General features: G+C 32.2%; 1 protein-coding gene across 4 annotated transcripts in view; it reads right to left on the bottom strand.

Moving 5' to 3' along the window:
• The window catches only part of LOC128211677 (endothelin-converting enzyme 1-like), a 74139-nt gene extending 63908 nt beyond the window's left edge, over positions 1-10231 (bottom strand). The window contains exon 1 of one of the 4 annotated variants that reach the window (XM_052916684.1): positions 10099-10231. In XM_052916684.1, the coding sequence (XP_052772644.1) occupies positions 10099-10130 (32 nt within the window). In that variant the 5' untranslated portion in view covers positions 10131-10231. Of the gene's footprint in view, positions 1-3827; positions 4121-10098 lie in introns of those variants that run through there. The other 3 variants (XM_052916689.1, XM_052916686.1, XM_052916690.1) reach the window with 3 other exon arrangements.
• Between the last annotated feature and the right edge of the window lie 5154 nt (positions 10232-15385).

Genomic DNA, 15385 nt, shown 5'->3' with positions numbered 1-15385 from the left:
ACGCAATTTCAAAGCCATTTGACACGAATCCATTGTTACCTCATACTATGAACGTTATGAACGCTAGGTGTTACGGGAATATTGTTACGGCAAAAGGTTAAATATTGGGCGAAAAGTACATTGATAGCGTGGACACCTTGCAGATTGACATCTAGAATCGCACGGAAAATCTAATGACGGTACATTTGATAAATTTTACAGTAATACCAAAATACGCGAATTTCATGGTACGTTACAATGGCACGTATAACTTGCAATATAAATATACACATTTTCAACCGATTGATCATGATGAGGAAAAAAACTCCGGGAATAAAATGTCTTAATCTATTCACAACGTTCTTGAATAACAGTTTCCATTCAAATTGGTGAACGCTCCTCTGTAATTACTTTTATAGGTTTTCCAGATGCAGCAATTCTTTGTTTCATTGGCTTTAACAACTATCTAAGAAGACACGGAGATATAGCTTCAATGTCTTTATTGTAGAAATGAGGCTAATCAGACATCTTTAAATCGACATTCCATTGTATAATCTGATGATAATTTAATTCATATACAAATAGAAGTATGATTAAATAGTAAATGTCTCAGCTAGCATTCTTCATGGTTTAATAGGTAAATAAATGCAAATTGTTCACTACTGTCGAAATAAGCAAACCTAAAATTGGATCTGCCTGTACACCTAAAATTTGACTATTCGGATATTTAATCATCCATTTTAATTCATTTTATTGTACATTTTTGTCATATTTTGATAAGATTTACCTTTAACGTTTTTACTTTATTCAGGAGTGTTGTAATAAGAGTGAGGTTTGTTCACGCAGACTGGTTTAAACCATCAATTAAATTTACATTTTACTGACCTTCCAAGGCGGTACCTAACACTCCTTGATAAACACACCTCGTTTTTTATATAGTATATATGCACTGTGTTGTTTGTGATGTATTGTGCTATTGGTCCATGTTTTTTGTTTGTGATTGTTTTTCTTTTGGTGTTCTATGTCTTTGGCGTTTACCATGTGCCATTAAACGGGGTTTACTAGTATGTTAAAACCTTTGGCTACTGGGCATGTTTCTGTAGTTTTTTATATAAATACTTACTGTCATTTTACTTAACTGTGTAATTGTTTTTTGCAGAGCTTCCTTCACTTACGATTGTTATCCTTTCCTTTCTCCTAATATGGAGACATTAAAATATTTGTGCTGTGGTACTGCTTTAAGGTGTCCGCCACCCACACAGAAGGTTGTGGGTTCGATCAGCATTATGATATCTTCATGGTCCCGTAAAAGAATACACTGATACATATATCGACCGGGGAACTGGACTCAAGAGTACAAAACAGTGTACACTAAAGTCATTGAACTCTATTAGTTTTCTTGTGTTAAGCGCTTTGTCACGATATATTTGACTCGGAAGTAATGTATATAAGATGTTTTTATAGAGGAAAATCCATTACAAAACATGGCGTTTCACAAATAATTTCTCATCATATTTGAAAATACACGATTTCGTGATATTTCAAAACCGACGCTATGTTCTATCTTTCACGTTGAATAGGATATTCATCGATGGTGGAAAACCATTCGTATTGATGAATGCACGTATACCAGTAAATATATCCTAAAACAGTGTGATATGAAACGTTGTATTTCAGTTCTGAACAATTTATAAGTGTGTGTGTGTGTGTGCGTGCGTGCGTGCGTGCGTGCGTGGTTGCGTGCGTGCGTGCGTGCGTGCGTGCGTGCGTGCGTGCGTGCGTGCTCGCGCGTGTGTGTGTGTCACAAAACATTTAAATAAATTATAAAACCTGTACTTCAAGCCAATTGCTTTTACCCTTTAATAACAATTACTGTTTATAATATGTTCTAACTAAAACTAACCTTGAATGATCCGAAAGATTAGTGTCAAATCACTTTCATTATTTAACTTTAAATACTAGCATACAAATCCGTTCGTTTGAATCATGTGTATGAAACATAAGATGCTAAACGGCGAATACAGACAGCGGAAATATTCGGTTGGTTCCATACTTTTTCGCATCAAAAGAAAACTATATCAACAGAGAAAATGGCGTCGCTTGTGGCATACATTTAGAATAAGCACAAACAAACATACGACATTGACTTAAATCCAATCTAAACTAAATGTCTTTACAACCTTTAAATCCTGCCTGTACAGTAACACGCCTCATTTATGCCAACAAGATGGATTTTATCTTGTCTGATAATTGACTTCTAAATGATAAAGGTACATGTATACCTTCATTTATTAGCAGATAATCAAATGCGATAAAAGTTCATATTCATTACTTGAAGATTATATAAATCGAAAATACTATTTTCATAATATAAATTATAATCATTTACATTCCAATCAATCCAAATGAAATCATTTGCAGTTCAAAAAATAAAAGCGAGAAAATGGCCTGTGTGTTTTGATTTCAGGAACAAGGAAATACTAAAGTCATCATTTTTCCTATTGTAATTTATTTTCTGTTCAATAATAGCGGTCGTATAAAATATATAAGCCCTTCTTTTCCATTCGTTCTTGTTGCCCATACATCAATTATTTCAATCAGAGAATGAATCATGCTAATGGAACTATGAAACTGCCACCTCATGGGGAGATGTTATTTGTTAGTTCACTTCTCCCAGAAATTTCTTAAACTGTGAACATAACCATAAGAATGTCGCAATTTCAGACAACAAGAACTCGCTTGAAATGGTTGTTTATACCTCAGTTGGCAGTTCCTATGGAGATAATATTCCATTATTTAAACTTATTTATTTTACAACAATTGTGAAACAGTTATTGCAGCATTGTATTGATCGTTCTCATTTGCACGATGTTACGGAAGAGTGTTGTCTTGTGTTGTTGGGGAGACCGGCGAACGCGGAGGAAACCTACTTGTCCGGCTTGGTGAAAACAAACTAGCACACGCTCATACAGTTCACTTTCATAGCAAATTAAAACACTCAAATTCTACTTAAAATTTCATGAATATATACTGATAAAAACTGTTGTTAATGATGCTCTAACTTCAGTTAAAATCGTTGGCTTTGCAAAACATAAACCGTTGCCATGTATAAGACTTAATTTTATAATCACATGATTACTTTTTATTCATTGGTTGCTAATCCAAGCAGAGATGGTAAAACAGACAAACAGCAACATGTGTTTTCTTTTGATCTCTTGTTACAATTACATTTCAATTTATTTCAGTATAGACTTAAGACTATTATACATACAACTTTTATGAGGATGACATAGCACTGTAGATGTTTCTCTAACATGGTTTTTGTCCGTTAAAAGAGTATTCAATTGGATATTTTATATGTACTGCCTGTTAAGTAAGGTGAACTGCTAGGAATCATAACATACAAATTGGAAAAAGATAGCCATTTCGGCATCAAACGTGATCAGTAGTCTACATACTGTCTATTATAAGAATACTGTTGTTGACGATAAGGACCGAAATATACTGACCCCAACTAGTCTTCATGAATTTAGCTCACATGGTGTGTAGAACAATTGTTTTAGTGTAAATATTATCCATTATATTAATATTTTGATATATGCACAAACCAAATCGACTTTAATACGTGTTACAACCAAAGCTGCAATTTCATTTTGCATACTCTATATTTCAAATTACTTGTAGTAATTTAACTACATGGCCATATGCTTGCTGCTTTACTTTTATACGTTTTGTATGATCTTGCTTTGATTGACCGTTTCATTATTGTTCCAACCTATTGTTAGCAAATGCCTAGTGTGTACTTTTATATGAGTTAAAAATCAAAAGACAAATGTTTGAGTACTTACGCATCTAGCGGAAGCCTCGAGTATTCCGCCATGTTTGAGATCCTCGTGCACTATTATTAATTGTTGCTCAATGTTCAACCACGTTTATAAGTACGGCACGTCTATCTTAAGTTTCTAACAACAGCCTGATCGCGTGATGACTTTGATTTTCAGACAATTTAGCAATGTATTTGGACGTCTTATTAAAACTGATTTTAGTTAATACTAATAGTTAACACAATTAACATTGTGAACATCGTTTATAAATCCATCCAGAATGATTGGTCAAGAGCATTGTTTTTATATTCTTATTTGTAGCGAAATAAGATGTTGTCGTGCTCGATAAAATTGCTATTTGGCTACTCTGACAGATGAGTCGGAACAAACTTCCAAACACCAAACATCATTCATGTAAACTAATGATTGATATTCATCACACATGTCTTGAAATAAATACCTTTGCAGTTCAATTCTGATGTACCATTGTTTCTTTCACAGTTATATCCTTCCGTCTTTTTATGATATATTTTGTAATCTACTAGATTAATTCAGACACTAGTAAAAATCAGCGGCACAAAAATGTTTATCTGAATACGTAATACGGACAACATGTGTTTGAAAAATCCACAGCACACCCAATATGTACCTTTCGTTTAAAATCTTATGAAGAAAAAAAACAAGATTCAAATTCAAAGTGTGTTTCCCGAAGTCAGCTCACTGTGAAACTAGGCATGTGCTGTTCAACGAGTTTCCATAGTTAAACATCGCTCTTAATATTGCTATAGGTTTTCTACACATCAGTATCGCTTACGACTTATGGCCAATGGCTTTTCCAGAAATCGAACACATTTCTTTCCTGCTATCATAATAACTTCAGAGTAGCATACTGCCTCATTTAATCTTCCCTTGGCGACATTTACCATTGAAAAAGCATCGGCTTGTATATTGATAATATAAGTATAAGGATTTGTGGTGAGCGATATATCATAAATACAAAATATTGTACTGGAAAAATTCATTTTAAAGTACCAAAATGTTAAGTGATCACCGATAGCTTATTTTATACTTAGGCATTATGATATTTAAGATAATTTTATCAAATTGCTAAATAGTCATAGTAAAACATTATGATATCGTATCTTAGTAGTAGCGTCATTATGGTGATTTTCAATAATGCAATATATGCAAAGTAAAACAAATGGTTAATCATATAAATTAGAAATAATTTAGATGTTGATATCTTTAATGCCTTAAGTTATGTATGCAGTAGAATATCACTTGCCAAAAAAAGGATATCGATTATTAGCTTAAAAATGATATATTTCCATCTAAAATAAAGTTATTTCATTGAATATAACATCATACTATTCATCTAAAAAGGTGCATTCAAAACACCCCTCTGTCGAACATAACTTAACCCATGATACAGAAATATGAATGTACAGAAAGACCAGTAATTCTTGTAAATTGTTTCTATCAAGTACAAAACGTCAGGCAATGATAGTACGTTGTTAAAACATATTTTTCATATTGAATGCCTTTGTTTCGCAACCTATTCATCGCCAATCTTGTTATCCTTAACATGTTTGGCTAATGGGTTTGTTCCCTATAGTTTGCATTTTATTATAAGTAAAACTTGCCTGATTTACTGTGTTTTTGTTGTATTTAGTACACAACCTAATAATACACATACACTAATCTGTTTTAGGTACTCTTACTAACAAGAACGAGACATTTAAAGATGCACTGCGTGCTAATTCTGCATAAATTTACTCTCTAATTGATCAAGTTTCTAAAAAGAACTGCTCAGAAATGACGGTTCCACGCCCATAAATGATTCATTATACGACTTTAAACGGTTACTCTCTCATGTTTGTTTTGAATGTTTTTTATTAAGTTACTCTTTTTTAATATATGTTAATGCTGTTTTATCCTCTTTATTATCGTTCCTTGTTTAAGACCTAGTCCTAGTTTAAGACCATGCACCCAAACGTATTTGTCAGTAGCTGTGTATGAACTTGTTTCCTATTTTGTTCATAGATTTTCTTTAAAATGTTTTGTTTTCCATAGTTACAAACTGGTGAATGTAAATTCAACATCGTTGTCTAGAAAGTTAACTTACGGTTCAACGGACTTACGGTCTTGAGTTTTCTGCCATATTAGTTGTGGCGTCTAAGGTCTGTCTTTTGTATCAAGCTTCCAGACAACGATTTTTTTAACTGCCACGTAAAAGCACATTTTAGCTACAACAAAATCTTTAAACACAAAGTGTTCTTATATACACTTTATATTGTTAATTTTAGCTAATTGTTTATAAACTTCTGTGCACTAACACTTTGCAGATCTTCATCTAGAATTACAAAGCAATCATGACCTTGCACGTTTTAAAAAATTAACAGGGATACAAATAACACTGCTACGGCAGGGTTCGTTTCAATATTTATATGAAAAACTACTGATATAAGCCGAGTCCAATATCACGAAATTACTCAAGTCAAATATCAATCTCATTCAAAAGTCATGTTACCACATATACCAAAGAGGTTTAAAAAGTATGTCTTCTTTAATCCATAAAGTTCGTGAATAACAAGTTTCAATGTATTGTTAGAGTTCGCTTCTGCTATTAATGGTATAAAGGTTTTTTAAAACCAAGTCTTTCGTTGTAATTACTGTCTTCAAAACATATATTTGTGAACGTTTATGGTTCCGTACATCGGCCAGTTTTGTCTTAAAAGTAATAATATTTACAGATAATTAAATTACGATTATCGCCTTTCCGGATTAGGATTATTTTCATGACGTTGACAGGAGCTGCCCCGTTAACGTTTAACAAATCCTAGGAAGAGAGTTGACAGCTTGTTTTAACTATAAAAACATATCAAGTGAAAATTAAAGTAAGAACAAGTTTTGTCGTGGAACGCTAAATTTTGAACCCATGTGACGGGAATCCAGTGGTCATGGTTCATTACAATGGCACGTATAACTTGCGTCAGAATTATACACATTTTCAACCATTTGATAATGATGAGGAAAAAAGAACCCCGGGAACACAATGTCTCATTCTATTCGCAACGTTCTTAAATAACAATTTGCATTCAAATTGGTGAAACGCTCCTATGCAATTTCTTTTATAGGTTTTCCAGATGCAGCAGTTCTTTGTTTCATTGGCTTTAACAATAATCTAAGAAGACACGGATATATAGCTTCAATGTATTTAGGGTAGGCTAATCAGACATCTGATAAACGACATTTCATTGTATAAGCTGATAATAATTTAATTCATATACAAATAAATATGATTAAATTGTTAATGTCTCAGCTAGCATTCTTCATATTTTAATTGGTAAATAAATGCAAATGGTTCACAACCCCCAGTATATTTACATTTTACTGACCGTTCCAAGGCTGTATCTAACACTCCTTAAAGAACACACCGCGTTTTTCATATAGTATATATGCACTGTGTTGTTTGTGAAGATTTGTGCTTGTGATTTTTTTATTTTGGTGTTATATATTTTTGGCGTTTACCCTGTGCTATTAAATGGAATTTATGTTTAAACATTTGGCTATTGAGCTTGTTTCTGTAGTTTTTCATAAAAAATGACTGTCAGTTTAAATAACAGTTTAATTGTTTTTTTGCTGATCTTCCTTCACTTACAATTGTTATCCTTTCTTTCTCCTTATATGGAGACATTAAGTCATTTGAGATGTGGTATAGCCTTAAGGTGTCTGCCAATCACACAAAAGGTTGTGTGTTAGATCAGGTTCATGATTTTCTTCATGGGCCCTTAAAAGGATACGCTGGTACATATTTCGAACGCGGAAACGGACTCAACATCACAAAATAGTGTTCACTAAAGTCATTGAATTTTTATGGATTTCTTGTGTCAAGTGCTTTTGGTCATAATATATTTGACTCAATCGTAATGCATATTAGATTTTCTTAATGAGGAAGAACCATTACCAATCATAGCGTTTCACAAATAAATTCTCATCTTATTGGAAAATAAACGAGTTAGTGAAGTTTCAAACCAGACGCAATGTTTTATTATTCACTTCAAATAGGTTATTTATCAATGGTTGAAAACCATTCGTATTGTAAAATGCACGTATACCAGTAAATATAGCTTATAACACAAGTGTGATGTAAAATGCTGTATTTCAGTTCTAACAAATTTTAAATAAATGTTGTCCACAAAATATTCACTTAAATTATAACCTGTACTTCAAGTCAATTGCTTTTACCTTTTAGTTATTAAGACTGTTTATAATATGTTTTAGCTTAAACTAACCTTAAATGATCCGAACTATTAGTGTGGAATCGCTTTCATTATGTAACTTTAGATACTAGCATAAAAACCTCCGTTCGCCTAAAGGAAACTGGTAACAATTTAAATATGTTGGAGCATTTATGTCGTATTGTATTACAATTTTTAAGATATCATGTAAACAACCATTATAGTATATAAACATTTGATTCAGGTGTATCAAACATTAGATGCTAAACGACGAATACAGGCAGCGGAAATATTTGGTTGTTTCTATTTTATTTCGCATCAAAAGAAAACTATATCAACATAGAACATGACGTCTCTTGCGGCATACACATAGAACAAGCACGCACAAAAATACGATTTTGACTTAAATCCAATCATAAATAAGTGTCTTATCAACCTTTAAATTCTTCCTGCATAGTAACACGCCTTATTTTTCTTGAAAATATATTTTGCATGTCTATATCTTTATGCCAGTAAGACGTATTATTATCCTGTTCATTGATTGATTTTTAAATGATAAAGGTACATGTATACCTTCATTTATTAGCAGATAATCAAATGCGTAAAATGTTCATATTCGTTACTTGAAGAAAGAATGAATCGGAAATACTATTTTTATAATATTATTTATTATCATTCACGTTTGAATAAATCCTAATGAAATCATTTGCAGTTCAAAAAAAATAATCGAGATAATGTTCTGCGCGTTTTACTTTCAGGAACAAGGAAATACTAAAGTCATAATTGTTCCTATTGTAATTTATTTTCTGTTCAAAAATAGCATTCGTATAAAATATATGAGCCCTTCACTTCCATTCGTTCTTGTTGCCCATACATCAAATATTTTAATCAATGAATGAATCATGCTATAGGAACCATGAAACTGCCACCTCATGGGGAGATGTAATTTGTTAGTTCATTTCTCCCAGAAATTTCTTAAACTGTGAACATAACAATAAGAATTTCGCAATTTCAGATAACAAGAACCCTCTTGAATTGGTTATTTATAGCTCAGTTGGCAGTTCCTATGAAGATAATTTTCCATTAGTTTAAACTTATTTATTTTACAACAATTGTGAAACAGTTATTACAGCATTCTATTGATCGTTCTTGTTTGCACGATGTTACACCAGAGTGTGGTCTTTTGTTGTTGTGGAAACCGGAGAATGTGGAGGAAAAAAATCATGAAGTTCCCAATATGAAATGATAAAAACTCATTTTTAAAAATGCTCCAACTTAAGTTAAAATCGTTGGCTTTGCAAAACATAAAGCGTTATCATGTAGAGGACTTAATTTTATTATAACATGATTATTTTTATTCATTGATTGCTAATCCAAGGCAAAGATGGTAGGACAGACAAAGAGCAACATGTTTTTTTTTCGTTTGATCCTGAGAGCTCGGTTTCCCAGTAGCATTACAATCACATTAATTTGATTCAATGATTCTTTCTCTAACGTGTTATTTTCTTCTTTTAAAAGGTATTCTTTTGAATATTTATATATGCACTTCCTGTTAAATTAGGTAAATTACAACGAATCATAACATACAAATTGTAAAGAGGAAGCTTTTTCGTCATCGAACGTGATGAGTAGTATGCACACTGTATATAATAAGAATTTGTTGGTGACGATAAGTATACAAATATACTGATTCCAACTGATTCAGTCAGCTGTAAAACTACCAAAAGTAATGTTTAAGCTAACTTGTTGTGTAGAACAATTATTTTCTTGTAAATAATATCCATCATATCAATAACTTGATATATGCTTAAACCCAATCGACTGTACTACATATGACAACAAAAACTGCAAATTCAGTTTGCATACTCTATAAATTGAATTATTTGTAGTCATTTAATTACATGGACATAATGCTTGCTGCTATACTTTTATACGTTTCGTATGTTATTGCTTTGATTGACTGTTTCATTATTGTTTCAACCCATTGTTAGCACAAGCCTAGTTTGTGTTTTTATATGAGATAAAAATCAAAGAGCAAATGTTTGAGTACTTACGCATCTAGCGGAAGCCTAGAGTATTCCGCCATGTTTGAGATCCTCGTGCACTATTTTTAATTGCTGTTGATATTGAAGCCCAATGTTGAGCCACGTTCACAAGTACGGCACGTATATGGCAAACCTAATCGCGACAATTTAGCAATATATTTGGACGTCTTATTAAAACTAATTTTAGTTAATACTTATAGTAACAATTAACAATGTGAACATCGTTTATAAATCAATACAAAATGATTGGTCACGAGCATTATTTTTTTATTCTTACTTTTAAAAAAATGTCGCGAAATAAGATGTTCTCGTGCTCGAGAAATTGCTTTTTGGCTACACTGACAGATTAGTCGGAACCAAACACCAAACACCATTCATGTAAACTTATGATTGATATACATCACACATGTCTTGAAATAAATACCGTTGCAGTTCAATTCTGCTGTAGCATAGTTTTCATAGATATATTAATCCGTCTTTTTTATTATATATTTTGAAAACAATTAGATAAACTAAGAAACTAGTTTTAATCACCGACATAAAAATTTTAACCTTAATACGTAACACGAACACCATGGGTTTTACCAAATCCACATCACACCCAATATAAAACTTTGTTTAGAATATGATGATAATCTAACAGGATTCAATTTAAACACTTGTTTCCCGTAGTCAAGTCACTGTGAAACTATTCATTTGTTATTCAACGAGTTTCAATGTTTAAACATCACTCTTGATATTTGTATAGGTTTTCTCAGTGTCGGTTAGAGCTTATGGCTAATGGCGTTTCCATCAAACGAATCCATTTCTTTCTTGCTTTCATTTCAACTTTAGTACCCTACTAACTTATTTGATATTTTCTAGGCGAAATATATATGCTTTACTGATAAACAAGTAAATTAAAAATAACATTTATTTAATTGAAAAATGGCTTTAAGCGCTTGGCCTGCTGATGTTGTTTTGGGCATCCGAAAGGGATACACGTCAATATAATTGGTACATAATCATTGTAAAATTTTGTCTTATTACCTCCCTTTATTTCACCATATCATAGTAGTAATGTTTTAAATACAATTTAGATGTTAATATCTACAATGCCTTTACACATATTTGCCTCCGTACGATGGAAGGCTTACCTAAAAGGTAACTAATTGAGTATGCAATATAATAGTTACCTAGAAAAGGGATATAGATAATTAACTTTAAGATAATATATTTACGTCTAAAATGATGTTATGTAATTGAGAGAAATACCACACAATTCATTGCTAATACTTGAACACAAGAGGGCTCTTTTGCAGAGATAAAGTTCTCATATCAGTGGCACGACCTGAACAAAAATGGAAGAGGATAACTAGTAATCAACACACATATTTCTTTGTATTGGCCCGGACGTCTCCGACACAAATAATTGAATATTTATTAAGACAATTGGCTTGAATTCAAAAGAGCCCCCAATCGAACATAGCTTAGCCCATGACAGGTTTATTAAATTCTAATAAATTGTTTCTATAAGGTTCAAACTGCCAGGCATTGATAAAAGGTTGCTGAAACATACTTTTTATATTTAATGCATTTGTTTCGCAACCAGTTTATTGCCATTTTTGTCATCATTAATATGTTTGGCTTTTAAGTTTGTTACCAGTAGTTTGCATTGTATTATAAGGAATACTTCACATATTTACTTTATTTTTTGTACTGAGTACACAAGCTAATAACACATATAACCTAATCGGTTTTGGGTACTCTTAAAAACACGACCACGAAATGTAAAGATGCATTGCATGCTAACACTACATTAATTAACTCTAAAACTGATGAAGTTCGTAAAAAACTTCTCGAAATTGACACTTTAACACCCATTTAAGATTCATTATACGACTTCAAACGGTTACTCTCGTATATGTGTATTGCATGTTATTTTATGAAATCACCCTTTTTAAATATGTTCCGATACTTTTTTCCACTAATGTGTCGTTACTTATAACGACAAAAAAACATAACGTACAAAACATCAAAGACGACCAATGTATGTGTTGATTTGAAATTATAATATGTATAAGTCAGTTGTTAGTTGCAGATGACAAAGTTGAAGCAAAAAGACACAAAAATAATTTGTCAAGAAAGCGAAAGGTGAGTTGCTATTGTTAGATATTGTTTTCAAAACATATATTTGTGAACGTTCATGGTTCCTACAACAGTCAGTTTTGTCTTGAAAGTGAAACTATTTACAGAGAATAAATCAATAATCATCACATTTCCGGGGCAGGATTTTTCTCGTATGCAATATTCATGGCACTGACAAGAGCTGTCTCTTTTACGCATAACAAAGGTTAGGGAGAGTGTGGACAGTTTGTTTCTAGCTATAAAACATATCAATTGACATATATGAAGAAATACAAAGTTTTGTCATGGAACGGGTTAGTTCAAAGCCTTGTGACAGTAATACATTGTTCTTTTATTCAAAGAACATTTAATGCTTTTTGAAAATTGCAAGAAGTTGAATATCTGGGTAAATATACATGGATAACGTAAACACCTTACAGATTGACTTCTAGAATCGCACAAAATAGCTTATCTATATATCTATAGCTGGCACGTTTAATACACTTGACACAATACAATCTATACATATATCTTGCACGTTTAATACACGTAATAGGAATACAATTAATACGGAGGCCATGGTACGTTACAATGACACACATACCATGCGATACAATTATACACATGTTTAACCAATTGATTTTGATGAGAATGTAAGTAAGAAAGACATCGGTGTACTGACCGCCTCTCACATAAAAGGTTGTGAGTTCTATCCGCACCATGGTTTTCATGACCCCTCAAAAAGATCACACTGGTTCAGGATTCGACCGGCAACGGACTCAAAAGTGATTCACATCAGCTTTCAATCATCTCCACACGTACAAACTAGTATACACTTAAGTCAATAAATTAAATGTTCAAGTGTTTTGTCTACAATGTTTTGTTCACTATATATGGGACCCAGAAGTAATGCATACAAGATGTTGCAATTGAGAAAGAACTGCTACCAAACACGGCGTTTTATAAATAAATTCTCATCTTATGGTAAAATAAACGATTTGTTTAAGTTCCATTACAATACACTATGTTTCATAAGTCATTTAAAATGCTATATTGCCAATGGTGGAAAATCATTCGTATTTGTGTTTAATGCACTATTACCATTAAATATAGCAAAGAACAAATTGTAGTGTATATATGAGTTTTGACCAATTTAAAAAAATGGTGTCCACAAAACATTTACCTTGAGCATAACCAATACTTTAAGCCAATCGCTTTCCCCTTTTAGATTATTACAAGTATTCATATTATGTTCTAACTATTGATGTTATAACTAACTTCAAATGCTGGCAAAGATCATAGTGAAATCACTGTCATTACAAACGTTTAAGATTGTATTATTTCTACGTACGTTCGCCTAAGAAAACTAGTTACAATCTAAGTCTCTTGGAAAAAATGTAAAACATGTAAGACTGTTGTTTAAGATATCGTGTAAACAACCAATACTATAAACATCTGAATCAGGTTAAGTAAACTTTCGATGCTAAACGGTCAACAAAAACACCGAAAATATTTGGTGAATCCCATATTACATCTCATTAAAAGAAAACTAAGTCGACAGAAACATGGCGTCGCTCACGCTCCCTCCGGCAGGCATATAGAACGAACACACACACAAGGCGATAAATCCTTTAATCGAATCATTGGTATATTTTTTAACCTATAAATTCTGCAAGCATACTAACACGCCACATTTTCCATGAAAACTGATATGTCACATGTCTATATATTTATGTCAGCAATTGGGTTATTTTCTTGTTCTTTTAATGCTTTCTAAATGGTAAAGATACATGTATACCTTCATTGGAAAACAGATAAATACAATGCGCCTTAAGTTTCTTTTTGTGGATAGAAGTGAAATGAATACAATATGTTTTTCATAATATACTATTTTTATCTTTTACATTCACCATTAATTAAGTTGAAATCATTTAGGGCTCAAAAATAAAATCGAGGAAATGTTCTGCGTGTTTTGCAATCAGGAACTTGGAAATACTAAAGTAATACACTCATGATCTTATAATTAAGTTTCTGATCAATAATACTGGTAGTATAAGATATATTAGCCCTTCTCTTTCATTTGTTCTTTTTGCCAATACAACACATATTCCAAACAATCAATGTATCATGCTATAGGAACCATGAATCTGCCACCTCATGGGGAGACGTAATTTGTTATTTCATTTCACCAAGGAATTTCTTAAACTGTTAACATAACCTAATTATTTCGCAATTTTGGAAACAAGAACCCTCTTGAGATGGTTGTTTATAGCTCAGTTGGCAGTTCCTATGGAGATAATTTCTAATTTGACAGATAATTAAAATGTTATTTTTTTCATGCATATAAAGACTCATATCTATGATGCTCAGCCTTAAGTTGAATTTTACAAAACATAAAGCAATTTATTATGTATTAGAACTATTCCGTTATAATAACACGATTATTTTACATACATCGGTTGCCAAAGCAAGGCTGGTAGAACAAACAAAGCCACGTGCGTTTTCATTAGATTCTGACAGCTCGTTCTCCCAGTATCATTACAACAACATTTATTGGATTCAATGATTGCCCAAATTCTCTTGTGCGGAATTTACAATTTGGGGTTTTGAAAACTTTGATGTAATAGTTTTAAATCTGAATTTAAATTATGCACATTAATAATTGGTATCAAATCATCAAGCCCAAAATCGTACGGTAAAAATCCTTTTTTATGCAAAATTATGGCAAAAACAAATGGCATATGCTTAAGAATCAGCTGGAAATTTAAGTTCAACCATTTACGTAATTACTTTATTTGGGATCGTTGGAAGAAGAGTGAGGTTGTGCACACAAACTGGTTTAAACTCCAAGTAAATTTCTATTTAACTGACCGTTCCAAGGCGGTACATAACAATCCTTGATAGACATACCTAGTTTTTTAAATAGTTTATTCCCTGTGCTGTTTGTTTAGTTTTGTGCTGTTGTTCCATGTTTCTGGTTTGTGATTTCTTTGTTTTGGTGTTCTATGTCTTTGGCGCTTACCCAGTGCCATTAAACGGGGTTTATGTTTAAAGTGTTGGCTACTGAGCTTGTTTCTGTAGTTTTTCACATTAGTAATTTTATGTACACCTATTTCGGTCGCTACGATATGCAATGGTCTGTTAAATTGTTTACAGCCCGAGTGTGTAGCATGAGGGTTGTAAACTATTT

The sequence above is a fragment of the Mya arenaria genome, chromosome 12 (assembly GCF_026914265.1).
Source record: "Mya arenaria isolate MELC-2E11 chromosome 12, ASM2691426v1".
Taxonomy (NCBI): domain Eukaryota; kingdom Metazoa; phylum Mollusca; class Bivalvia; order Myida; family Myidae; genus Mya; species Mya arenaria.
Note: the sequence above shows the minus strand (reverse complement) of the source record. Positions and strands in the feature narration are given on the sequence as shown.